Source organism: Ictidomys tridecemlineatus, chromosome 4 (genome assembly GCF_052094955.1).
Source record: "Ictidomys tridecemlineatus isolate mIctTri1 chromosome 4, mIctTri1.hap1, whole genome shotgun sequence".
Taxonomy (NCBI): Eukaryota; Metazoa; Chordata; class Mammalia; order Rodentia; family Sciuridae; genus Ictidomys; species Ictidomys tridecemlineatus.
In genome coordinates this window covers 22,352,467-22,380,046 of record NC_135480.1, presented here as the reverse complement: position 1 = coordinate 22,380,046, position 27,580 = coordinate 22,352,467, and the positions used below count along the sequence as shown (strand labels likewise).

General features: G+C 40.2%; 1 protein-coding gene and 1 non-coding gene across 7 annotated transcripts in view; one reads left to right on the top strand and one right to left on the bottom strand.

Annotated features, from left to right (window-relative positions):
- Window positions 1–27,580, top strand: part of Alkbh3 (alkB homolog 3, alpha-ketoglutarate dependent dioxygenase) — a 70,067-nt gene that overhangs the window by 4,389 nt on the left and 38,098 nt on the right. For 5 of the 6 annotated variants that reach the window (XR_005733535.2, XM_078046201.1, XM_040284478.2 and 2 more), the window contains exons 5-8: window positions 2,541–2,588; window positions 3,948–4,051; window positions 5,682–5,770; window positions 11,372–11,581. Coding sequence is in view for 5 of the 6 variants with exons in the window: in XM_078046201.1 (XP_077902327.1) it covers window positions 2,541–2,588; window positions 3,948–4,051; window positions 5,682–5,770; window positions 11,372–11,581 (451 nt within the window). In the remaining variant the exon portion in view is untranslated. Of the gene's footprint in view, window positions 1–2,540; window positions 2,589–3,947; window positions 4,052–5,681; window positions 5,771–11,371; window positions 11,582–18,511; window positions 27,023–27,580 lie in introns of those variants that run through there. The other variant, XM_040284475.2, reaches the window with a different exon arrangement.
- On the bottom strand, window positions 22,414–22,495 carry Trnas-aga (transfer RNA serine (anticodon AGA)). Its single transcript has one exon. It is a non-coding gene; the product is annotated as a tRNA-Ser (tRNA).

Genomic DNA, 27,580 nt, shown 5'->3' with positions numbered 1-27,580 from the left:
TGTAATTGTTGCCCACAATGAAAGGGAGAACCCAGGATCTTTCCCTCACTCTGAACTTTCTAGCTGGATGAGAATGGCCCAATAAGTGTCTTAAGTTTAGGCTGGAATGTGACCATCTCAGATGTCTTTGAATTTGATCTTTTGGGAGAACTTTCTGAATCTGCTGATCATATGGAAAATGCAACAAGACCTCAGTACATTAAATTTTGATTCTGGTATAGATTTCCTGGCTGTATTTCACTGATATCTGCCGACAGTAAGCTAAAACATCTCTTGCTAAAGACAGAGGGGAATTTTTTCTGAGTCATCTGACCATGGCTTTTTGAGAAGTCTTGAAGTACCATTTTACTAGTTATGCTCATGAGAGCTGCTAGCAGTCGATGACCTTACACGCCCATTTATTAAAACCACATGATTGTTTCATAGCAATTTAAATGATACTAAATATTCCTCTTGTATTGATCTGTGTCAAAAATGGTTTTTATCTAAAATTGGAGGAGATGCTTTGCCTTCTCTCCTGGTTCTCAGTTTCCATCTGATATAAATAAATTGTCAATAAAACCTATCCTGGGCTGGGGTTGTGGCTCAGCCGTAGAGTGCTTGCCTAGCAAGTGCGAGGCCCTGGGTCAATCCTCAGCACCACATAAAAATAAACAAAATAAAGATATTGTGTCCAACTAAAATAAAAAATTAAAAAAAAATAAAACCTATCCTTTCATTTTAGCAAATTAGCTTTAGGTGTGTGTTCTTACCCATGAGCCATCTGTTATGTTATTTGGCTGTTTCAGTTTGGCTTCCAAACTGAAATAGCCAAATAACATAACATAACATAGAAGAATTTGAAACCAACACAAATGTCAACATACTTCAAGGAAAATATCTAGTCTTCACTTTGTCACTAGTTAACTTTATTACTAATCCTTAGTTAAGTTCTTCCCATCTCTCTGGATTTTAGTTTCCTTATCTGTAAAATTAAGAATTTGGGTTGCATGTCACTCAAGGCTTAATCTAGTTCTAATGGTCTTTGATTTAAAAAAAAAATTAGTATACCACTTCCTTCAATGATGATAAAGGGAATAAGCAAAATCCATTCCAAATGGGACATTCAGGCTGAAAAAAAAAATAGGTAATTGTCAGTTTGTAAGTCAAGAGAAGGATGACAAAATCCATTCCTGTTTGCTCTAGGGTTTGTTAATTCTTGTTATCTAAAGTTAACTTTGCAAAATTTTATATTTTTAATAATCAGAAGTGTGTTCCATATTAAGGGTGAGCCAGTTTCTAAATATAAGCCAAAATATATCATATTAAAACTTGTATTCACGCTCATACACTAGGAGATTATGTAGATAATTTACAGAAACGTGGCATTATTGTATAGACTGTATAGGTAATTTCTTTATTTTTGGCTTAAAGGGTCTGTAAGAGATCAGAGATCATGAACTACTAACTCCTATAACAGAAGGTGATATTGAAACCTGACCCTTTGCATATTCTCTGTAAGAAGGATCTGACATAGTTGTCTTGATTGATGGACCTGTCCAGTCTGGGCTGTTTTTCCAGGTCTAGCACACCCTGCGCATCTGCAACATTTCTATACTTTTCCACATTTGATTTATTTCAGTAAACTTTTTTGCCCATCTGCTATGTGCAGGCAATAGGGAACTATACCATCCCGCTCCTTGTTCCTAAGGGACTGTCATCTAGAAAATGGAATAGACATGTAAACAAATTATAATCTTGTACATGGTAGAACAGTAGGTAGGTATGTGTGTACTAATACTAGTCACAGGATGAGATTGATAACAATATTTGCATGGATTCAAGATCAAGAATTGTTTATAGGTGATGCTGAGTGAAATTTTTGAAGGGTAAATTATAATTTTCCAGGGTACCAAAGCTGAAGATGGATTGGGTTAGGGATGCTGGGTGGCAGGAAGGCCTTCCAACACGCACGGGCTTAGAAATGCAGCCACATGTACGTTCAGCAGATTCCAATGGTCAGTTGTTGCTGGAGGATAATGAGTCTGTGGGAGCTTTCAGAGAGGAAGTCAGATCATGAAGACCTTGGAGGCAATTTTGGGCAGCCATTAAAGGAATTTACTCAGAGGAGAAACCACATTATCGTGTCTTTGAAAGCAATAGAAGCACAGAGCCCCAGGATGTGCTTGTTATTTACAGGACGTAAATACACCCTATTCCAAATTCTCCAAAGGGAAGATACCCCATTTCTTTGTGTCTATTGATAACCTTTTGTGTAATGGATTCCAGGCTAAATTACAGGTGAAATATGAAAGAGAATGAGAATTGATTTTGTTCCACTTTTGTCTCCGTGGTCTGACCCTGTCGGCGTTCTGTTCACAGTGCTGTTAATGATGTACCACCACCTTGCTGCTTATCTCAGTGGTAGAGGAAGATGGGGTTGTGCCTCCCTCCTAGTGCTCTCTGGTTATGTGATTTTAGTGAGCCAGAGTTTAAGACTCCAGAGGATAGCCCTTCCCCCATGCCTCGTGCTAACACCTCTCTTTCCTTTGTTTCTTTAGCAAGGAGGGTGTGTATGAAATCAGCCTGGCACCCACAGGTGTATCTAGGTAAGTGACTCCTCACTTGAAAGGGACTGTAATTATCACCAAGTTATAATCTGTTAAAACAGACTTGTAATTTCTGCACTTTAAGTTCTTGGGGAATAAGAATTTTGTAACATATAATATTCTAGTGTGAAAATATTTTCATAGCCTCCCTGTCAGATATAGTCACTATTACTACCTCAGCTTCTCAGATGAGGAACAGAAGCCTCGAGAGATTGAGTCCTTTTATAGCTGCGTAGTAACTTTACTTTAGAGTTGGGTTTAGTCTATCCTTGGCTTCTCTGCTGTGAGTGCTGCATTATATTATTATTGTATTATTTTTTGTGAATTACTTACAAATACTAATTATATAGTATTACATGTCATTTATATTGCTACATTAGGGTGGATTTCAGTAGTTAAAGTACAAGACATTAGCTATTATTTTAAAAACATTTTGAAAACCTCACCTTAATGCTTAAGCTCGCTAATTGTCACTATAAAATTAATGAAACATTCAAAACAAATATAGCAGAGCTTACACATCTAAGTGAGTTGCTTAGAGGATCTTCTGCTAGACTTGGAAGTCTCTAAAAAGTTCATTGGCACTGTTGTCATTATCACCCTGCTTGGAACCTCCCCTTTTAAGCAAAGTTAACAACTACACAGAACCAGTTGCATTGCTTTGGTTATAGCTTATTGTTAATTTGTTGTGGCTTCAGGTGAATTTTGAATAATGGAATGTACTTTCAGAGTGAAGATTGGCTGCCACCAAGGCTCTTCAAGAGACTATCCCATGGGCTTTCAGAACATTTCTTTGGAAAGATACACAAAATGATTTTGAGCTAAATTGGCATTGTTGAAATAAACATTCATTCAGTGAGAGACAGGATCCTCATTTGCATCTGTTTATTTTGATATAGTCATTAATGATCTCTGTCTTTCCTTGTAATTGGCATAGTCTCTTAAAAGACCACTAGTTGTTAAACTAAAGACGAGTATGATCTTTGGGTTGTAAATGAGAAAACCAAGCTTCAGGAGAGTTAATTAACTTTCCCAGGATTTCACAGCTAAAAAACATGCTGATAATTTCTGGCCTTTAAATTCTTGGTATTTTTATTTGGTAATACTCAAATTCTGAGTTGTGTTTTAATCAGTCTGTAGAAGCTCTCATGTATCCCTTCATTTGGCTTAACATGGAAGGAGTTTATTTTATATCTGGAGCATCGTGACCTGGTGATATTAGCCTTTGCTTGCTGTGGAGGGGCGAAATGACTTCATCTACCCACAGGAGGGAGGATCCAGGTGAACACTGTTCAGGGTTAGACATCTAACCTGTCTTTTCCATGTTCTTTAGCTAATAGCAGTTCTTTCTGCCTCAAGGGTGTGCTTGTATCCTGGCTTCCTTGACTTGAAAGAAGCTGACTGGATGTTGGAACAGCTTTGCCGGGACGTCCCCTGGAAACAGAGGATGGGCATCAGAGAGGGTGAGTAGATCTTCCAGGCGACAGTGGCACTGCCTTGGTCTCCCTCAGAGTGTTTTCCACTGTCTCTGCCTCTGCTCACCACAGCCAGTCTTAAACAGAGATTTGACCTGACACCCTGAGGAGGAGCAGGAAGTAGCTAGTCACAGGGGACAGGAATATTCCAGGCAGAAGAGACTCTGGTGAAGGCCCAGAGATCAGGGAGGCCATGGTGAGAGCACAAGGGGCCAGGGGAGGCTGGGTTGCTTGCACTGCTGACACACTCCCTTTATGTTGGTTTCTCCCTCTGTTACTTCCAGAGATGCTAGCTTCCTTCTTTCTTCATGGAGGCGTCCAGAGTTTTCTTTTTTTCTGATCCTATTTGGCATACTTTTTTTTCCATTTACTCTTATTGACTTTTAATTCTCATTTTACTTTCACCAGAAGATCCAGTTTCTTCTGGTTTCAGCATCAGCACTCACTGAACTTGTGAAGCTGAAGCAGAATTTATTACCTGACCTGGAGCCTGTCCTTCCTCTGTAGGCAGCCACAGCCAACGCTGCCTGTTATGCCACAGATGGTCACTGGGGGTCGTCTGTGCTCTAGCGCGGTGTTTCCTTCCTGGTACATTGTGTGAATTTAAATTTTCTGTAAAGAAAGAGGCAATGTATCCTGACTTCATTTTTGTTATTCACACATCAGAACAGGAGTTAGCTTTTATGGGGCAACTTTCTCCCAAATCCCAGGAGTTTCTACAGCACAGCTTTGGTTGCATACCATACTTGCTCTGTCATTCAAAGTAATTGTTAATTTTAAGCAAATTATAGTTAAGTAACTCTCTAATCCTTGGTTTTTATATCTTTAAGTTGAGCTAATAATAATAATACTTGTCTTATATGGTGGTTGTGTTAATTAAATGAGATAAGGCATGATAAACGCGTAACAGAATGTCTGGTACATAGTAAGTAGGCCTTTGCCAAGGATAGCTGTCTTGTTTGTTTGTTTTGGCATTGAGGCTTAAACTCGGGACTTTGCCCCTGCTGAACATACACTTTACTGGTGAGCTGCGTCTCTAGGGCTGCTGCTGCTTTCTGTGGTTGTAATTGATATTAGTTGTGGGAAAAACAGCAGATCTATAGATAGCTTCTTCTCTAAATAAACTCAAACATCAAAAACTTCTGGCTAAAGCCAGTTGTATGGTACAGTTGATCAGAACCCTTTTCCTTTATTTGGAATCAAAAGGGCTTGTGCAGTGTTGAACACAGGGGTGATTGCTTTGCTTTGTTTTTCTCATGGACATTGGTGCCACAGATTCCTGCTTGCAAGGGTCCAGGCTCCATATCTTGCCTTTTGAGACTCTTGTTTATGTCATCACTGAAACAAACAAGTCACAGTTCTTATCTCAGAGCCTTTGCTCAGGCTGTTTCTGCTATTGTGTCTTCTCTGTCTCATCTTCCTTGCTAGCCCTACCCACCCGTCCTACTCACCAAAGCCTAACATGTCCATGATGCTGGAACCTGGGTCAGAGCCCATCCCTCTCTTCCTCTGTGTTTCTCCTGACCACTTGCACATTGCAAGGCCTATAGTTGACGCACAGTAGGTACACCTTGAATAGCACTAAACCATCTCAAGAGCCCTGTATTTTCTCTCTTAGATATAACTTATCCACAACCAAGACTTACAGCATGGTATGGAGAACTTCCGTACACTTATTCAAGAATCACTATGGAACCAAATCCTCACGTATGTTGAAATATTGTCCTTGGTGTAATTTTATAGACTATTGTAAGTTTTGAGAACTATAGAGTAACAATAAGCTGTCTTGCAAAGGTACAGGAGGGTTACTAGTTCATAAAATCCTCTGAGTTTAAAATTGAGACTTTGTGCTTGTCATCCTTGATCCATAGATGAATTCAGGATGAGTGAAAACTGGAACTAGAGTAAGCTGGAACTGGAGTCCAGGATTTCAGAACATGAACTATTTCTTCTGATACCTCCCTACCCAGGCTTTCTGGCTGTGACCCTTCTGTGTATACCCTGCTACACATTTGTTGTGTGGCTATATCCTTCTGCCTAGCCAGTGAGGTTAGAATGTCTTTTTCCATCTCTCAGACTTCTTTGCTATTTATGAAAAAAAATCTGACTTTTAAAATTTTTGTTAACTTTGTATTCATTCTATGCCTATATTTCCTCAGACTTCCAACTTATTACCACTTTGGCTTGTTTCTGCTGCTTTTTTGGTTTTTAAAAATTTCCATGACAGTAGACAAAAGATATTTCAGCATATAAATTAAACTCGTCCAGCGGATGGAATTAAGATCCAAGAAATAACTCCCTGTTTAGTTCCTGGAATCTTGCCTTTGGCAAATAATGTTATGCTTTATTGAAAGAGACTGAAGAAAATGGAGTTTTGCTTGTGGCATTTGGATACAGATATGTGACACATTTTGGAACTTATGGTAATATGTAAACACAAACCACCAATTTACTAAAATGTTCACAGATAAAACATTGTCTGGGATATTTTTTACAAAAGAGATATGCTTTGGTTCCTAGGGCTGTATTTAGAATGTGACCTAAGAAAGTGTCGAGACCCTTTATAACTGAGGTTGATTTGGAAACATGGAGAGACTTGAGTTAGACCAGTCCAACATACACCACTACCCTTGTTTTTGTCAGAATTAATTACCTTCTTGTCAACAGTCACAGCTGAAGTTGGGGATTAACCTGGCTGTCGGGAAAAAGCTCTTTTTCACTCTAGTTGATTTTTAAAATGGGGTTTTTCAACCTCAGTGCTGCTGACATTTTGGACTGGATAATTCTTTGATGCAGGGCTGTCTTGAGCATTGTAGGATGTGTAGCGGTGTCCATGACCAATGGCTCCTCTCACACCATCATGACAACCAAAGTGACTCCAGACCTTGCCATACATCTGCTGAGGCATAACTGCCCTGATGAAGAAGCACCATTTCAAAGTAAATGTGTCATATGAGATTTGCTGAATAGAGTTTCTTATTGTCTTTCACTCTGGGGGACTTTTTATTTTTTTTGACAACCCTTCAAAATAATTTTGTATGACAAATCTTTTTTAAACAATGTAATGTGTGCTTATTATTTGAAATGAAGAAACTTAAAATAACATAGAGTTCTAAAATTTTTGTATTTTTTTTCCCACCTGGTGTTTTAGTTCCAGTCTTTTTTACTTTAGGCAAAGATATGTAGAGGAATTTTTCTATCAAAATAAGATCAATTGGGCTGGGATTGTGGCTCATTGGTAGAGCTTTCGCCTAACATGGATGGGACCCGGGTTCAATCCTCAGCACCACATAAAAATAAAGGCATTGTGTTGTGTCTATCCACACCTAAAAAAATAAATATTAAAAAAGTACATTAAAAAAAAAGATCAATTATGTCTACTCTGTTCCATTTAGCTGTATATCATTAACATTCTTTAGTGCCATTAAATATTCTTCACCATATTTAAAAGCTGCATGATGTTCCATAACTTATTTTAAACAAGCTACTTTTGTTGGATATTAAGATTATCATATTGGAATTCTTTAATCTGGAATTTTTTGTTAATAGATTTAGTTTATTTATATACTGTCTTGAAGTTGCCCCTTTCTCTGTTTTTTTTTTTTTTTTTAAAGGAGGATTCACAGTGTATATGCTTGTTGGGGTACATTTTTAATTTAGAAACCATTATGACCTCAAGCTTAACATCCAATGGGAAAGAGTCAGGTTCAGTCATATGTTTTTAATTTTGTTTTATAAGATTTGTTCCAAATAAATCTTATGTGGACCCAGTGGGTAAACCAGATCCAAGCACTGACTGGCTGAGAATGCCACCATCTTGGTTACCCCTTCTCCTACTGTAGACTCTGACCACCTTCGTGGTACCTAGGACTCTGCAAAACATTGTTTGAAATCTTTTTCCTCTGTGATTTTTGTTTTCTCATACTCTTTTTCTCAAATGTCTTTTAAGGATAGAATGTCTTCACTGAACAGTGAGATGACGCTGAATTTTAATTTAGACATTCAGTTCTGAAGGATCTGTATATAGAGTATTGGTTAAAGAGTCTAAATTAATCCTCTAGTTCATTATCCCCGTTTTTCTCCCTTTCTATCTACTTCAACTACCAGAAATAACCAAGAAAAAAATATATACCCACTTCAAAATGTAATGCAAATTGATGTTATCACAGTGCTTAGCCCCCAAGTAAATCAGAGAGGTGCTAATTAGATTCACAGTCACATTATAGAAACACTACCTTTCTCCTTTATATCTTGGTTTTCTTATTCTAGTATCTGATCTTTAGCTCCATGAAGATAAGTTTAAAGCTGTAAAATAAATAGGAATTACAGATTACTGACATTATTTTTGGAATTTCACTTTGGAATTTGTTCTCTTGAACATAGGTTAGTTTAATAACATTTTTGTTGTATTGATCCAAGTTTTCTTTGTTGTCACTGTTTATTTTTTAAAATGCTCTGCTTAGGATATAATGCTGTTAACTATTAACAAGGACACCCACCTTTAACCATGGTTTCCATTTCAATGAACGATGCTCACATATGCTTCCCTGGCACTTTTACCTGACAGTAACCATGTGACATACTTAATAATGTTGTGCTTGCCTTTGCCAAACACCTGTTCTGTCAGTACCAAACATGTACACAGACATTTGAGGAGTTCTTCAGAGTCACAGTTCTTGAGGAATAAGCTTTGGATCTCTGGAAGGTAGTCCATGAAACCTTTTGTGGTGGATCTTCAATAGTATTATTATTATTATAATGTTGTGGTGCTGGGGATTGAACCCAGGGCTATGTGCATGCAAGGCACATACTACAAACCGAGCTATATCCCCAGCCCCTATAGTGTTATTTTTAAAATAATATAAGACTATTCAGTGTTTACACTGTTTTGATTTGCACTGATGTTACAAAAGTGCTAGAGAATAAAATTGGTGGCACTGTAGCATGAATTAAGTAAGCATTGTCACCTAGCTATACTGGTAGTCATTGTGTTCTTCACCACCGTTCACTTCCAGTTTAAAGTTTAAAAAATGCTAATTTCATTTAAGAATTTCCCTTCATGGAGAGTAGACATTATTAGTTTTCTTAAATCTTGGCTTTTCAGTGCATGTCTTCCTACTAGTTGGATGAAATTGAAAGTACACACAAAGCACCTGCTACAAACCAGAAAGCATTTGTTTGAGCTTAAAGCTGAACTAGCTGCTTTTTTTCATGGGCTATTATTATTTAGAAGAACAATAAGAAACAGATTGGTTATTCAGACTTGAGTGCTTGGTATCTATTTCCTCATAAATGAATGAAGTCAGTGTGACTTCAAGGAAAACAACAAACAGGATTTATTACTAATGATAGAAGTTGAACTTGGACAAGAATTAGAACTTTGAAAAACTGGTATCCATTACTTTAAGCCTGACTTCTTCCTATTACTTAGACTTTTCTGATGAGGTCAGTATAGTATTAATGGATGTGAGTTTTGTTGTTGTATAATGAAATGTTTCAATGTCTAGAAAATCTATATAGTAACTCAGTTGAACTAGTATTTTCCATATGATCCTGGGGAATGTTATGAAATAATATTGGGTTAAAGATTTCATTCAAAGTGCAAGCTGGACCAGAAGATTTAAATGCAAAAGAATACAAAAAGTTTGCTGGGTGTGGTGGTGCAAACTTGTAATCCCAGAGGCTTGGTAGGCTGAGGCAGGAGGATCGCAAGTTCAAAGCCAGCCTCAGCAAAAGTGAGGTGCTAAGCAACTAGTGAGACCCTATCTCTAAATAAAATACAAATATAGGACTGAGGATGTAGCTCAGTGGTTGAATGCCCGTCATTTCAATTCCTGGTATCCCCTCGCCCCCCCAAAAAACAAACAACAACAAAAAAGAACTCAAAAAGTTTAAAATGGTTTCAGATGCCACATTATTTGAAAGAACTGTAAACTACATATTTGGGTGAAGCTAATTTTTTTTTCATGTACTTCAATGAAAATAACATTTTAACATACTGAATACAGAATCATAAAAGAAGAATTATCTTCTGTTGTCAGACATTTTAGAGATTTATAAAACAATTTTTTGCATTACAAATTATAGTTATTTTTATAACAGAATATTTATATTAACATGTAATGGATTTGTTATTGTACTTTAAATAAATTAATAATTTAATCTTTTTCTTTCTTTCTTTGGAATTGAACCTAGCACCTCACACATACTAGGCAAACATTCTACCACTGAGCCATGTTCCCAGATCATCAGTCTTAATTTTTAATATGGTAAATATCAATAGCAGTAATCTATATAAACAAAAATTCTTTGGGGTCCTCAAAAATTTTGATAGGATAAAGCTTAAAAAACACTGTCCTAAAGTACCTATAGAGCCCTTGAGATTTCTGGAAGTTAAGGAATTCTAGCAAAAATTCAAAACAGTGCAAATTCCAGTGCAAGTTTAAAATAGTGCAAACACTGAATAGTCTTGTATTGTTTTAAAAATAATACTATTGGGGATGGGGATATAGCTCAGTTTGTAGAGTTTGAGCCTTGCATGCACATAGCCCTGGATTCAATCCCCAGCACGACAAGCTTCACATAGGAGCTTCCTGTGGAAAGTGTAGCCCCTGACAGTTCTAAATACGCACTACCTCAGTGAACTCAGGGCACAGGAGGCAGGGCTGTGGTATCCCATGAAGTCTGCTGGAGTTTACAGCCCTTACAATGTTCAGGGCAGGTCATGATTCCTATTCTGTAGAAAAGAATTTTTTCCCCTCCAGATTCTGTTTTTAGGAAGTTAGCCACTCGAAGTATCAAATGTCTTTTTTTAAAAGCAACTCTGCCCTTGAGAATCAAGTAAGAATAGATTGAACAGAGGGACATCCAGTGAGGAGTTCTTTCCCTCCTCAGACTTCTGTCTGGGTTTGTGCTACTTGGCTGCCCATCAGCTTCTCTGCTTCACTTGCCACCCTGATAGCTTACCACAGGAACTGCCCTGAATATGTTGACATTTGCTTTTTTGGTGAGGGCCATGTATTTAACACGAGAGAGATGAGGTGGGTAGAGAGGCCCTGGCTCTGACATTGCTGTACCAAATTTAGTACTTTTACAACATTCCACAGGTTAACTTGCTTCAAAATTAAAATGATGGAAGGAAATTAGGCTAACTCTTCTTGCGTACTGTTTACTCCATTCCGTGTGGTTTGCTTATTCCATGCCCCCATTTATAACTTGACCTGTTTGCCCTTTCTTTCCTTTTCCATGTGGCTGCCATCTCGTGCCTGTGAAACTGCCTCTGCACTGTCCTTGACCTATTGACTACAGTGGCATCCTGTGCTGAGCACCCTGAAGAACCGCATTGAGGGGAACACTGGCCACACCTTCAACTCCTTACTCTGCAATCTTTATCGGAACGAGAAGGACAGTGTGGACTGGCACAGCGATGATGAACCCTCACTAGGGAGGTACCCCGTCATCGCTTCACTCAGTTTTGGCGCCACACGCACATTTGAGATGAGAAAGAAGCCCCCGCCTGTAAGTATTTCTTTTTTGTCTCACCCTGCCTCCTATTACTCTGTGAAGAAAGTAGAGCTCCTAAAAGCTCCTATCTGCAGACAGAGAGGATACAAGTGTGGGTGTTACTGAGAAAACATGTTCAACTGATTGCTTGCCCATAGTAAGCTTCTGGCCTCCAGAGTGCCCGCTTGTTCATTTACATATCCAACAGGAATGCCTGCACCATCTCGGTGTTGGGGGTCATGTCCATTGACTGAAAGAACTGACAGTCCTGTCCTCATAGAGATGCATTTAGTGGAGGTAGAAGATGTTGCCAATTACGCAAATAATTGCAATTGTGGTAAGTGCTATGATGGAGGGCTTACAGGGTAACTCAAGCTCGTGGAGCAAGAAGGGAAAGTAAAGAGCTTCAGGAAAGATGCCCCTGAAGAAGCCTTCATTTTAAATGCTCTTCATGACAGCCTGGGCCTTGTGCTGCGAGAGAGTGTCACATGCACCTTTGTTCCTCCTAAGCCTTCTCCTGAAAGATGCATGAACCTGGACTCTTTTGGAGAGAGGAAACTAAAAGCCAGATTACCAGAGGTTATCATCTAAATTCTCTTAGAAAAGCAGTGACTGAATTGTGTGATGATTTCAGTTTCTCATCCAGCTCTTACCTCACTTGCATGAAATTTGATACTAGGGCTATTAATTTTTTTTTTTTTTTTTTTTTTTTTTTTTTTTTGGTGCTGGGGATTAAACCCAGGGCCTCCCACATGATAAGTGTGCACTATACTACTGAGCTACACACACTGCCAGCCCTAAGTTTTTAAAATCAAAAATGTAGAACTCAAGACAAAGATAGAGTAAGTAGCAGGGACTCCAAGAAAAGAGTAAACTTCCACCACATTATCTTATTTCCAGGGTTTGTGTCTCTTCTTAACCAAGGATCCTGATTATTCAGCTTGCATCATTAAACCAGACCCAGTCAACTGTGGAGGCCAGTGGGCTGATTTTTGAACATGACCTAATCTAGGCCACATCCTTATTAGTCACTCAGTGCTGAGTCTGTTCTTCATCAGATATACTTCTCTAAGAATACAATTAAGGGGCCCTGGGCTGCCTTCCTGGGGTGTATTGGGTTCCATGCTGTGGGTATTTTGGAGCATATTGAGTTATTCTGCATGTATGCCAATAAGCACTTTTATTGGTATAATTTCCCTTAATTAGTTTTTCTTTGCTTTTGATTACATAGAAACTTTGGTTATGGTTGGCAGGGAATTGTGTCTTGCCAGTGTCTTATCAGCTTGTTCCCTTAGCACTTGAATAGACTTTACATTGTCACTGGCAAGCAGCCTCCATGTACCTACGAGTGCCACTTGAGAATCAAGCTCCTCAGCCTTTGCTGTATTCTTGTTAGATTTGGTTGTGTTTGTGTACAGAACACTCACTCAGTTAAATCCCAGATTCATGCTTGTGAAGAATTCATCTTGCCCTTGAGATGATTCCTGTTTTATGAATCACAGAGAAACACTGTGTGTCTCATTATTTAAGTTAAGACCTTCTCAAACTAGACTCATGAACACCATCATGCTGCCAGGCATGGTCTTGGAAGCTAGGCTTACCTTCCTTCTGCAGCTGTCCTTCCAGCCTTCTGATTGGCACATAAGCTTCAGGAATGTCATCTTTAGTATAATCCTTGTCTTTAGTGCTTCACAGTTATTTTCTTTGTTGCTAAGTATTTAAGTATTCATTCACTGTTTCTTTACACACATACAGTCACTACCACCACCCCTTTGGGGAAAAATGTGGGGCCTATTTATAGATTGGAGCTTAAAAATTCCTAAAGTATGCCTTCTGGGTAGTTAGTTTTACCATACAAGCAGTTTCTTACTACTAAGCATTAACAATGTTCTGGTGCCCAGAAACACCCCTTTCTTTCTCCTCTTCAGGCAGTAGAAGCTCTTCATTTTCTCACATAAAAACCTAATCAATAGCTATTTCTTGGTAATATACTTAAGTTATGTGACAGGTTAATGTGTGCACAGAGACCATTAAAACCATATACAACATTGTTTCTGTGGACAATCACTTAGAACAAAGAGAGAGACTGCCATTACTAAGGCTTTCTCTTTCTTAAATTTTTTGGAGTTTATTTTTAGAAACACCAGTGAAAGTGTAGTACATGAAACACTCAAAAAGTGCCAAAGTCCCCTTCATTGTCTCCCAGTAGCAAGGAATCTGCACCATATATGGAAGCTGATTTGATGAAATATAAATCTAACAAATCAGACAATTTGTCTGAGGTCTTGAAACAATGCTTGCTGAGGAAAGGGTTGGAGAAGAAATATAAAGATGTCAGTACCTCACATTGTTGGCCGTAGGAACTTTCAGCTTCTGGCCTAGTCCTAATTCTCATTGAATGTGTCACAATTTTCATGTATCTTCTGAATTCTGTCTTTTGTTTAAGATGGGGAAAGTTGATATATAATCACTCATCAGTGAATACGCCTTAGATGCTCATTCTTGGGTAAACAGGACACAAGTTTAAGTATGTGAAAAGGCTCCTTCAGACTTCATTAATAGATTCCAAAAATCTGGGGCTTCACCAGTGTCACTAAACTAGAATGGCAGAAGCTTTTCTTTAAGTTGGCAGCCATTAGAGTATATATCTTCAGTGATCCTTTTGAAGGGAAATGGTTATTGCAAATCATTGTCTACTCTCTAAACTCAGATGATAGCTCTGGGAACGTAACTCTTGATTCATACTACCCAAGGTAAAGCATAAATTCAAAAGTATAAATTAGTTTAATCTTCTGTGTGGGCTTTGTAGGAGTCTGACTTTCTGTAACTCTTAGAGATCTATCACAGAACGCTGCCATAGGTTGTAATTGTCATGTCTGTCAACAAGACACTTTTGAGGTACCTTAAAGGTTGTGGGAGGGACTCTTTCAGACTCCTATTCACTTTGCTCTGTCAGATAAGCTCAAATCTCTTTGATTTGAGTCACAGTTTCTCATCTGAAGCTATCAGAGAAGTCACAAGATTCTCTGCACTTCATGCAGTATGCGGTTTTGAAACAAAATCATTTGTTTTGGGCTACTTTCAAAGAGAAATAATCTTGAGTTTTTAAAAATTCAAACTCCTGGGCTGGGGATGTGGCTCAAGCGGTAGCGCGCTCGCCTGGCATGCGTGCGGCCCGGGTTCGATCCTCAGCACCACATACCAACAAAGATGTTGTGTCCGCCGAGAACTAAAAAATAAATATTAAAAATTCTCTCTATCTCTCTCTCTCCTCTCTCACTCTCTCTTTAAAAAAAAAAAAAAATTCAAACTCCTCCTCCTCTGCAGCAGCTGCTGTTTTGACGTCTGGTACCTTGAGTAGATCTCTGTAGCTGCTGATCTTCTAAGAGCTGCCCCAGTTCCATACACTGTATTCTTCACGATTTCTCCCCGTGCTGAGATGGGAAGGCAACCTTTGTTTCCTAGGTGTCAGCACCCCACCCCCATTTCATGCATTGGCTGAGTCTGAGTCCTGCATACATCATCCCTGGGTTTAACATCTCTCTCCCTCAAGGTGCCCATCCTTTTTTCACTATTCTGTGTCCTAGTCTGTAAACTCTTGCTCATTTATTTTGATTTTAGAGAAAGTTTCCATTTCCTCTAATAATAGTAAGGTACTTGGGGCTGGTAGACTTGTTTGATCTTGTTCTTTCATTTACCCCATCCCTTCTGCTGTGTAGTTAAATTGGAGGCTGAGGGAAGAGTACCATACCCATATCCTGGCCATTGCTTGGCTATCCCACTTTAAGACCAAAGTAAATCTTACCAGATATTCTTCACTTCACCTTTTTTATTCTATAAGGTTGGGTTTGTGAGAGCTTGCCTACACTTCTTGTCTCAAACCTGGTTGTACTTTTCAAACTACATCGTGTCCTTGTTTGCAAAGATTCACCTGGTTCTTTGCCCAACTAATACTAATTCTACACAGAAGAACAAACTGGAAAAGGAACTACAAAAGCCATTTGGCAGGCTGCTATTTCTCTGTCGGTTACCATGGAAACTGATGGCTGAGTGGGGGGGTTATTAGATAATAGCAGGAAGTTTGTGATGCACTGGAGGTTTAGATGCCAAAAGCCTTATTTTTCTAGCAAATTATCCTGGATGAGCTCTTTCCTTTACCAGCATCTTGTATGTGACTATGAGAGGCTTCTTTCCACCCCTACCTGATTGAGCTCAGGCCGGCTGGGCCTTTCTCCCAGCGCTCCTCTCCCAAATGCCTTCTGAAGGAAGGGTCCTGTTCATCTCACCAGAGCAGATAGCTGTAAAAGCAGGTCTAGTGGTGGAGACCTGCTGCCTCCCTTGCCTTTTCTTTTATGTTTTGTGTTCTGCACACTGCTGAGAAGAATGGAGTATATTAAAAAAAAAAAGCCCTGATCATAAATATTGATGTTTTTTCCTTGGACCCTAGAAAAAATTAGGATATTGAAATCCAAAATAATAGGGTATAGAATAGCTTCCCTGTGGAAACTGGATAAGCCAGGCTTGTGCAGCATTTCACGGTGAGGCGGCAGCCCCTGCTGCTGCACCCCGCCACCCATCGCACCCTCTGATTACAGCATCTGTTCTGAGGGGTCATGAGAAACACTCAAAAGAAACTGTTGATAACCACGGTCCTTTTAACCATTCCCTAATGAAATTTAGAAAATCAAGTTTTATTTCCTGTTTCTGTCCCTGAGGTTGGTAAAAAGCACTTATCTGCCTCATTTATATTTATTCCTTTTTGTAAATGGAAATGATAATTGGTAGCCACTTCATGGGAGTGATCAAAAAATTTTCTCATGAAAATTCCTGCAGTAGTCAGTGAATTTTTAAGCTGTTATAAATGGTAGATACCATGGTGACCTATCAGAAATTGAAAAAGGAAATGAATTCAGTGAAATAGGCTCCAAGTTCTCTTGGCCGAGAAGTATAATGGAATCTCAGGGAATTTGAAGCGGTCTATGGGTCAGAAATAGTGATGGAGCTTTGTGGCTACTATCTCTAGGGCTGTCTCATTAGATATCACTGGAGCTACCTCATTGGAAGGTGTGAGTGAGTAAATGAGTGTGTGTGTATGTGTGTGTGTTGTATAAGTGGATAGTCTTGGTATGTCTTGAGTTACCTTCAGACTTGAGATTTCTTGGGAGTTGAAATTACCATTTGCTTCCTCAGGGCCTTGTCTCAGCCTGGAATCCATGCCTGACATCCTCTAGGAATAATTACTTTTTGCAAAGAACTTCCCAGATTTATATTGCCACCAACAGTTGGGATTTAGGAGAATAGTCTTTTCCAAAGTGATTCATGTGTTTCTGTATATGGCATGGTTAGGTATGGAGTCTGCTTGCAAACTTGACTTTTTAAAACTTGTCTCTACAGTAACTTATTTTCTTTCTTTGTCATACTCTAAGAACTATTCCTTGCCTGCTGGTGATTTTCTCATCTTTCACAGGTCATATTTTCTGAGGATGACTGCCTAATTGAAGTAGGAAAGAGCTTAGTGTGTTTGAGGAAGGAAAGGAGGCCGTGTCCTGGAGCCTAGCCAGCCAGCATAAGGAGCAGAGCCCATGATGAGATGGAAAGTGGGCAGGGGTCAGGTCAGTAGAGACTGTGGACCTCAGAAAGAGAGCATTTATTTAAAATCTATCAAGAAGCTGTTAAAGTGTGCTAAGCAGTAGAGTGACATGACCTGGTTGACAATTTTAAAAGGTCATTATTGCTACTGGGCAGAACCTGGGCTAGAATTAGAACCTTAGCAAGAGAGGAGACAAGGAGACCAGTTAGAAGTTGTTAGCCCTTGTTTATTCCTGGGACCAAGGGTGAGGGGGAGAGAGAAGGACACATTCCATGACATGAGCTCAAAAATATAAGTGTGAGGAGTAAAGAGTAAGGAGAATCCTTCATCACCTGGCTCTGCCCTTCTCTGGATCATGAGACATGATGGCCTTCCACTTGAGAGGGCTTATGGAGTACAGTTTCTGGAGATAGTCAGGTGCTGGGGCAAGGAGGAAGAGGGAACTCTAGAGCACGCAGGTTGAGGATGTAGGCAAGTTTACTCTTTTCTGAATGGGCTGCCACAGGCTACAGTGGAGGGTGCAGAGGGAGGTTTGGGGCCTGGGGATTCTGATCAGATCATGTCCAGGAATGGTTTGGGAGCGAGCAGCCACTGGCTAGTGAAGCTGGTGCCTCTGCTAGCGACTGAGGTCAGCCAGGTGTCAGCCATGAGAGTTTGTTTTCACATGCTCTTAGAGGACACAGAGCATTTGTTCCAGTGCTACAGTCTTGGGTGGAAGCTCCTTTAAGATAGCACTTCCTTGACTGGGCTGTAGCTCAGGGGCATAGTACTTGCCTAGCATGTGTGAAGGTTTGATCCTCAGCACCACATAAAAATAAACAAATAAAATAAAGTCATTCTGTTCATCTACAACTACAAAAAATGTTAAAAAAAAAAAGGATAGCACTTCTTTTAAGCTGAATTTCTTGGAAGTATGGTAATACTAAGAATGGACTCCTTATCTCTTTAACTCTTCTGATTTCAAATACACATTCAGTGGAGAAGGAATGGCTGTAGCTGTGAGTGTAAATCAAAAATTGGTTTTGTTTACATTCAGTAACTTCTCACCTCCACCCTGTCCTAATACCATAAATCTAAACACCATCAGCAGGTTTTTCCCTCTCAATGTCACTTATCTTTCAGTGTGTGCAGTTGAAAAGGAAAGACAGGAGCTCCCTGTTGGTTTGGGCTGCCGTGTGCTACCGTCCACACCTGCAGAGCTGTGCTGCTGCCACGGCCCCTTGTAACTTGGTGAGGGGTTGGTGAGCTCCTCCTGGCTGTCGAATTGTGATGATCAGTGGTGCACATGGTATAGGATAATTGATCGCACCTACTAGTCCTCCCTCCTTCCTTCTTTCTCTCATTTCCTTCACCAGAACCTTCGAGCCCAAGGAACGCCAAAAATCAGGAGTAAAGTAAAAACCCAAAGATTCATGTGTGTTAGGTGAGTTGAAAACTGTTTTGAACCAGTAACCTCAGTGCTTTCAAAGCTGTGCCTTTCCAGCTAACCTCTTATTTTAGCAGATCTTATTTCAGAAACAGCTGTTTCTGTTTTTAAAGTAATGTATTTCGGATCGATGCTGAGGATATCATCATTTAAATCTGGATTGAATCAGCAGGATAACTCTGCAGGGATGCTTTGTGGGATCCCAGCTTTATAGTCTCCTTAATTTTCATAACTAATATGTTTTGTTTATGTCAGATTTTACAAATATATCACCACTCTGAACATAAAGTTCAGCTGTTTTCTCATGTTGGTACTATAGGAGCAACATTGCAACCCAAATACGGTGGCTAGCTGAGGTGACCCATGGCACAGTCTTGGACCCAGGTCCTTGAGGGCAGGCAACACCATAATTTGAGGAAAGAAGTTGAAGATAAATGGTATTATTGATGAAAATGGCATTATTGGCATAACCATAAGCTGGGAGATAGGGCAATTAGATACATTTGGCCCTGGACAGGTAGAGTCATTGTATTTAGTTTCATATATTTCATTTTGCAAAAAAGCCTTGACTGTACTTGTCCAGGAACTTCACCATTTATCCAGTCTTTGGACTAAAGAGCTAGGGAATTCTCTATTATCTGTTATCATACTGAGAAAACTTGTTTGACACTGTACATATCTTGGTTTTATTTTTGCTTTTGAAGCACAGATTTGGGACTGGGGTGCACTTTGGTAGTAGAGCACATGCTTAGCATGCACGAGGCCTTGAACTGCCTCCCCCCAAAAAGATTCTGACAATAGTTGTCTACACTGCAGTGTCCCCTTCCTCACAACTTAGCTCCTTCTTGAAATGCCTGCTCTCTAGTTCTTTCCCCCTATTCTGCTTAAGTTATGTTGATGCCTTTGATCTAAAGTCAAGCACACTGGCCTTTCCTCAGTCAGCACCTCCTACTCCTCTGGCCACGATACTTGACCATCGATTAACTGCCTTTTCTTTCTCCTGTTGGCTTCTGAAATACTGTCATATCTTGGTCATTCCCCTGCTGTTATTGGTTTTCCCCTTGGTTATTTTCATTGCTGTTTTTTTTTTAATTTTCTTTATATTCAACCCCTTAAATATGGATGTTCAAGTTTGTCTTTGATTCTGTTATCTTTCTCTGCCTTATTTTTAGGGGATTATAAGCTCAGTAGATTGTAAACACCAGATAGGTGAGGTCTCTGCTTATCATCATGTCCCCACAAGTGTGTGTGCTTTGAGTGTATAAGCAAATAAATCAGATCTCCTTAGTTCTTACAACTTTAGTCATTTGTTTGATGGAGTGACTTCTGAATCTCTTATTTTCCGCTTTCACTTTTTTCTCAATTTCCAGTCATCACTTTCTATACGCTTATGAGGTGTTTCCACTTAACAACAGCTTCCAAATTGAAATTACAAAATGAGATTCCTTGCTGTTATTTCAGACAAATTCCACAATTCCAGCTGCTAGTAAGTCCATCTATGTTGATGTTATCACAGTCTCTTGGTCACGTTTAACGATATAAGTTATTTTCAGTTCTTCCTGTTCCCTTGTTTCTCATAAAATCAGTGCCAAGATTTATTTCAATTTTTTTTTTTTTTAAAGATAGGGGTCTTGCTACGTCGCTCAGGCTGGTCTTGGCCTCCTGATCCTCCTGCCTCAGCCTCTCCAGTGGCTGGGATACTAGGCACCTCCATGCCTGGCACTTTCTTGAAATGTCTAAAGAACCCATTCTCACAGCAACCATCTTCATTCCAGGATCTTGTTACCTCATGCTCCACATACTAAAACTTCTTTTTTCCCTCTGGGGTCCTTAGTTCCAGTCTTCGCTCCCTCTATTCTGTCCAGTGCCCACATGCAGACAGTATTTTCAGGAACAGTTCCTTCTTGCCTCTTCCTCCTTCCCTCCCCTACCACATATTAACTTAGCGCCTACCATGTGTCAGGTACAATGCTCAGCTCTGAAAATACAGTAGTGAATATGATAAATATGGTTCTTGCCCTCAGGGAGGTCACAGGAGCTAAACAATAGTAAAAATAGCCCAAACAAACAAAACCAGAAGTATTCACAGCATGCAGTTAGAGCTGAGTTTGGATTTTATTCTTTGTGCAGTGGGAATAAATGGGTTGTGACATGATCTGGTCTGCATTTCTAAGCGATCATTCTAATTGTTCCTTAAAGAATAGTTTGGGAAGAAGGAAGAGTAGAGACGGGTAGACGGCAGAGGCAGAGCACCATGGGAGGCTGCTGACTTGGTCAGAGGTGCAGTCCGGTGGAGAAGGGAGTGGATTTGAGGAATGTATTTGAGGCTAAATGAGCAGAACTTGCCAATATATTAGATGTGGGGGTAAAAATCAAGAATAGCCACCACATTTTTGGCTTTTAGTATTGGGTGGATGGAAGCGCTGTGAATTCGGATGGAGGAGAGGGATATCTTCATTTGATTTGTTCTTGTTAGGGGACTTTCTTCTTCTCCATGTTGGGTTTGAGATGTCTAGGACTTCTTTGTGGAAAGGAGGCCATTGTCTGTGTAGGTCTGGGTAATAGGTGACAGACCTCAGCCAGATAGATGATTTGGGATTGTGAAAATAACAAGAGAATAATGCTAATAAATAAATCACAAGTGTGTAGTGCTGACTCTGTGCCTGGCTCTGTTCTAAGTGCTTTATGTCGAGTTCTTCAAAAATCTTGTGAAATCAGTGCTGTTATTATCTACATTTTACAGATGGGTGATGGAGACACAATATTAATCTCTTATGCAAAATGGCTCACACAACTGTTTGCTGAATTTAATTAGAGGTAGTAAGATAGATGATATGTAAAGCTTACACATTTTTAAAAATTTAATTTAGAGATGGTCTTGCTGAGTTGCTTAGGGCCTCGCTAAATTGCTGAGCCTGACCTTGAACTCAAGATCTTCCTGCCTCAGCCTCCCTAGCGCTGGGATTACCAGTGTGCACCACCAAGTCTGGCTACCCATTCTTTTTTAGAGAAAGAGAACAAAGAAAGAGGAACCTAGAGCCAAGCTTAACTCCCTGCCTTTTTATTTAGTTTTCCAACTCAAAAAGCCTTCACTTGCTCCTGTTAGCAAGAGATACACAGCAACTCCAGGGACAGCTTGTGAGTCTTCACGGAACCTCAGACCAGCCTACTGTTGTCTCGTGTCTCGGGTAGTTGTCCATCCTACTGCATTCTCTCTTTGCTTTCCCTTAGTCTGGCTCTTCACTTTCTCAGTCCCTTCTGTGCATCAAGGGCCACCATAGCCTCTAAGCCTCCCTGATGCCTCCATTTCAGAGATGATAATAGTTCTATGTCGAGTGCCTCCTCTAGCTCGGGAAATAGAAACTGGTAGCAGGCTCCTGCTTTGTTTTGACCTTTCTGCTCATTGTGTTTGATTTTTATAAGCATCTTCTTGGTTTAAAGATGGGAGTTTTCTCAGGTAAATAGCTCATCTCAGGATCAGAGATGACCTGAAAATCCCAATGCTAAAGCATATTTTGTTGTCCAGGGCCTTTTCTTTTTCTTTTTTGATATTGGGGATTGAACTCAAGTCACTTAACCACTAAGCCAGCTCTTTTTTTAAATTTTGAGACAGGGTCTTGCTAAGTCCTTAGGGCCTCACTAATTTGCTGAGGCTGGTCTCGAACTTGCAATCATCCTGCTTCAGCCTCCCGAGTTGCTGGGATTACAGGTGTGTGCCACCATGCCTGGCTCAAGGGCCTCTTCTTGTGGCACACAGGGAAAGCTTAGGGTCAGGTCATGCTTTGCAATGCCTTGTTTTCCTTTCTGGGTTCGATTCCAAAATTCCAAGCTCGTAGTCGGCAGGATTCGAACCTGCGCGGGGAGATCCCAGTGGATTTCTAGTCCATCGCCTTGACCACTCGGCCACGACTACGTGGTTCAAGGGCCTTTTCTGATAGGTTGAGGGTGAGATGACAAATAAGATACTTAAAGATAATGTAGCATGCATCCTTGGGCACTAATGGGTAGAGTGGCAAGGGGGATCAAGAAAGTGCTACAGATGATGGGCCAGTTTGGGCAACTGACATGGGGATGGAGGAGGCATGTAACAATCAGTGGCACAGCTGGGCAAGCTGGGAGCTGGATCCTGGCCTTTAGATTTGTTGATGCTGTCCAGTGTCTTTAAACAAACTGAATTAGTCGCCAAAATTTATAACTCAGATTTCACATAAAAATCCCATTTATCAGCTTTCCTGGAAAACCCAGACAATAGGGTGGTACTGGGGGAACAGTGAGCACAGGCTGCTCACTGACAAAGCATCTACCCCCACACAGGCCTGTCTCCCCATGATCTCTACCCATGGTACTACACCGGACCTGTGCCCCTTGTTCAGGCTACAGTATGGTGAGAGTGCCCTATAATTAGGACAAGCAATGTTACCAGATTTCAGGAGGGATAGAGAGCATACTGTGGAGAGCACTGTGAGTGACACAGATGTAGACTTTAAAGCCAGCAGTTCTGTGTCCACACACCAGGCCTGCCTCCTGCCAATCTTTTGCCTGCTAGTGCATTCCCTCCAGCTCCCTTTTCTTCTGATCGAATGGACAGTATTGCCTCTTTCCCTCCTTGTTGGTAGCAAGAATTAGCAATAGCATGTATAGTACCTGCGGTGCCTGATTCCCAAGCTACACCATGGTTGATCCTGTCCAAAAAGTCTAGAGTGGCTACAATCACTCCATTAATTGCCAGGGTTGATTCAGCTGATCTGGCCAGCCAGATGGGTGTCTCCTTCCTCCCTCACGGCTCCATGTGTGTCCCACCCAAAGCTGCACACTCAAAGAGGACAACTATTTCTGATAGAGGATGACCTTTCTTTGGTCAAGAGTATATCAGTAACCACGCTCCCCTGCTAAACCTCTAAACAAGCTCTTGAGATCCAAAAACTCCAGCAACAGGCCTTGGATTAAGTACCTGGAAATTGTTGTTAAAAGAAGCATGGGGGTGCTGGAATATAGCTCAGCTGGTAGAGTGCTGCCTTGCATGCACAAGGCCCTGGGTTCAATCCCAGCACTACCACTAAAAAAAAAATACATATATATATATATATACACACACACACACACACACACACACACACGTACACATATAAAAGAATCATAGGGGGGCTGGGGATGTGGCTCAAGCGGTAGCGCGCTTGCCCGGGTTTGATCCTCAGCACCACATACCAACAAAGATGTTGTGTCCGCTGAGAACTAAAAAAAAAAAAAAAAAAAAAAAAAATCATAGGGGTGCTGGGTTATGGGTTATGGCTCAGTGGTAGAGTGCCTGCCTGGCATGCATGAGGCACTGGGTTTGATCCTTAGCACCACATAAAAAAATAAGTTAATAAAAAATAAAAGTATTGTGTTCATCTACAATTAAAACAGAACAACAAAAAAACCCATAGGGTTGCGGTGTAGAGCACTTTCAGCAGTAGAGCACTTTCTTGCCTTACGTGTGTGAATCCCTGGGCTCTATACCCAGTACTGCATGTGCACAAGCATGCATGTGCGCGCACAAACACACACGGAAAAAAAGCAGTAACAGCATTGAAAAAAAATAACAGCACAACAAACTCAAACCGAAACCAAAAACTCCAGGTAGACTAAAGTCTAAAAAATTTAAACTCTTTTTTTTTTTCCTTTTAAACTAAAAGTTGTATATTTAACTTTACTCAGGATGGGAAAAGACTTTCTAAGCATAAAAACCATGAATTAGAGCCAAAAGAAGGTCAGTGGAGTTGACTCTAAAAACTTTTGAGCTGTTCTGTTAAATAACATAAACACAGTTAAAAGGCAACTAGCAAATAAGAGAAGTATTTGCAAAACCTACAACAGAAGGTAACTGTCTTACTCTCTGTGGTTACAGATCTATAGGAAAAACGTTAACATCTATAGAGAAGAGTGGACAAACTATATGAATTTGTCACAATGAAGAAATACAAACAGAAAATTAGATATGTGAATAAAATGTTGAACTGAGCTCTAATCAAAGAACCCCGAGCTTGAATGAGCTGTCATTTCTTCCCTAACGTTTTTTCATCTTTGTCAACTGATAATATTCAGCCAGATATAGGTACTACCAAATTTTCCTGTTGGAGTTATCAGTTATCAGCCTTCTCAAAAGCAATTGGGTAGTATAAATCAGGTGCTAGAGTTTAGACCCATTGGCCCAGTAATTCCATTTTAAAAAATATATCCTAGAAGGGCTGGGGGTGTAGCTCAGGGGTAGAGTGCTTGCTTAGCACATGGAGGCACTGAATTTGATCCTCAGTACCACATAAAAATAAATAAATAAAGGTATTGTGTCCCTCTAAAACTACAAAAAAACATTCTTAAAAAAAGGAATATATCCTAGATACATATTTAGAGATGTTTTGCCCTCAGTCTATTTGCAGTAACCTTATATTCTCTCTCTTTAAAAAATTCTGGTATATTAAAATCTCAGCATCCAACAATGTGTTCTTTACTGCTATATCCTTAGCACTGGCAAAATGCCTTGAATACCCAAATAGACAAAAAGTATTTGTAAGTTCAGAGAAGAAAGACTATATTCAGACCAAGGAATATTATATAGCCATTTTTTTGGAAATATTGTATATTTAAAGATGTCAAAAAATGCTCATAAGGAGCTGGGGTTGTGGCTCAGCAGTAGAACTCTCACCTAGTATGTGCAAGGCCCTGGGTTTGATCCTCAGCACCACATAAAAGTAAATAAGTAAAATAAAGATATTAAAAAAATAAACTTATTTAAAAATGTTCAGAATGTGTTAAAAACAGTGCATGATTATATAATAATAGACCATTCTCTGTGTGCTGTGTGAACTCTGGATGATAGGATTTAGGTGATTTTCTCTCTTTTCTTGGGCTTTTCCTATCATTTGATTCACTGTGATGAGTGTCGTGATTATCTCTTAAAGAGCAAGACCACACAGGTCTTCTTTGAGGGCTTTGTAACAGAGTAGGAAGAACATTGAACAAGGGTATCATTCATGTTAGTGAGATACATTACTTCTAAATCTAGAAAGAGAAACTATGATGAGGATGAAGCAATAATAATAGTAATTTCTAAGACACCCTTAGGACAAGAAAGGCATGACTCTATGAAAAAAATCAAATCTTTTTCTTTTTCTTCTTCTTTTTTTTTTTTTCCAAATGTGAATTACCTTTCAAATGAAAAAGAAAATGCTTAGGTTGCCTATCTGTTGGATGGTTGGTAAGGACATAGCAATCAATAAATGACTGATTTTTCCTATTATATTATTTTTCTAAAGGAAAGGGACTTGGATGATTCCTTGGTGGGACGGAGGTAGAAGTTGTGTGGAGTCTCCGGCATCCCTTAGAAAAGCATAATTGAGCATTCAGATGAACCAACTGTGGTTAGGGAGTGAGGACATTGATCAGAAAAATATAACATGTGTTTTTCACTTTTTCATCTATTGTTTCAAGTGTGTGGAAAACCAACATCATCAACAAACCCACCCCTGTGGATTGTCACCCTAGCAGCTTCTTTTAGCTAGTATCAAGGATAGAAAATCTTTATCTTTAGCGGTGTTTGGGGGCTGTGTTTTGAAGAAAGTCCTTAGTAAATCAGAAGGGTCACAGACGTGTGGAAGCTGCTTAACCACCATGCTTGATGACTGTGAATGCACTCCTCCAAACGGCCCAACCCGCTTCCTCTGTTGCTTATCCATTTCCCAACTGAGCCTCATACGCAGCCACTCGAGCCGCTACCTGAGCGCCCCTGGACTTTCACCTGGAGGCAGTCTCCACGTATCCCGGTTAAGTTACAGGGCGGTATGGCTGTCTGTGGCATTGGTCTCTTCCCTCGTCTTCTCTCCTGTCCATCTCCTGCAAATTAGGAATGTGCTTTCCAAGCCATGGGTGTTGGAAGGAATAAATAGCAAGCAGCAAAGGGTGCCGTCTCTCGCAGTCATGCCGGTCTCCTTCCGGGACTGAAGCAGGTGGCTCATCCCCATGGGCTTTTCGGTGTGGCTGGCAGCTGTGTTGAATGTAATGTGTTTAAAGCCAACCTGAGGCTTTCTCTTGAAAAATTCTGATCTAGGGACCACTGAGTGGAGTGTGACTCTGTGGAGTGTCATCTTCCGGCAATGCTAATGGTTCCCTCTTGCATTTGGAATCTCTTTCACTTGCCTGGTGCTTTCCAGGTGGAGTTACAGTGCTTGGCTGTTCTGGCCCATGGCTCTCAGCACCCACTCCTCCCCAGAAATGTTTTTGATGTTCTGAGATCTTCACCTCAGAATTGTCTCATGCTGGGCTGGGGATGTGGCTCAAGCGGTAGCGCGCTTGCCTGGCATGCATGTGGCCCGGGTTCGATCCTCAGTACCACATACAAACAAAGATGTTGTGTCCGCCGAAAACTAAAAAAATAAATATTAAAATTCTCTCTCTCTCTCTCTCTCTCTCTCTCTCTCTCTCTCTTTAAAAAAAAAGGAATTGTCTCATGCTGCAGTTGTTTTCTGTGCTTCATTTCACTTTCCCATTTTAGTATTAATTTATTACTTCCATCCGCATTGCACTCCCTGGTCACGCAGAGGGTAGAGGGAGTCCTGCTTTTAGCTCAGTTAACTTGGGTCTGTTAACTGCCTGTATAGACTAAATTAAGGAGCCTTGAACCCTCTAATCTCATGGACAACGCAGTTCCTTCTGATATCTTTCTCCAGTAATACATTCATCTCCTCTGGCATATTTTTTTCAGAGAGTCAGCTCTGGCCATCTGAGATACAGCTGGGCTGCCCAAGGACAGGGTCACCTTCCCACTGCTCTCTGGTTGGCCAAGTGGTCAGAGGAAAATGTTTTGGTACTTTCTTATTCCTGGAAAAGAAAAAATGGCAGACAATTAAAATCAATCATTAAACCCAAAAGTTATTTCAAACATTGCTTATGTCTTCCGTTTATAAAAATTATGACTATCCTTGACGAAGTCACTGCCAAGGATTGAGCCCTGGAACTTAGACTG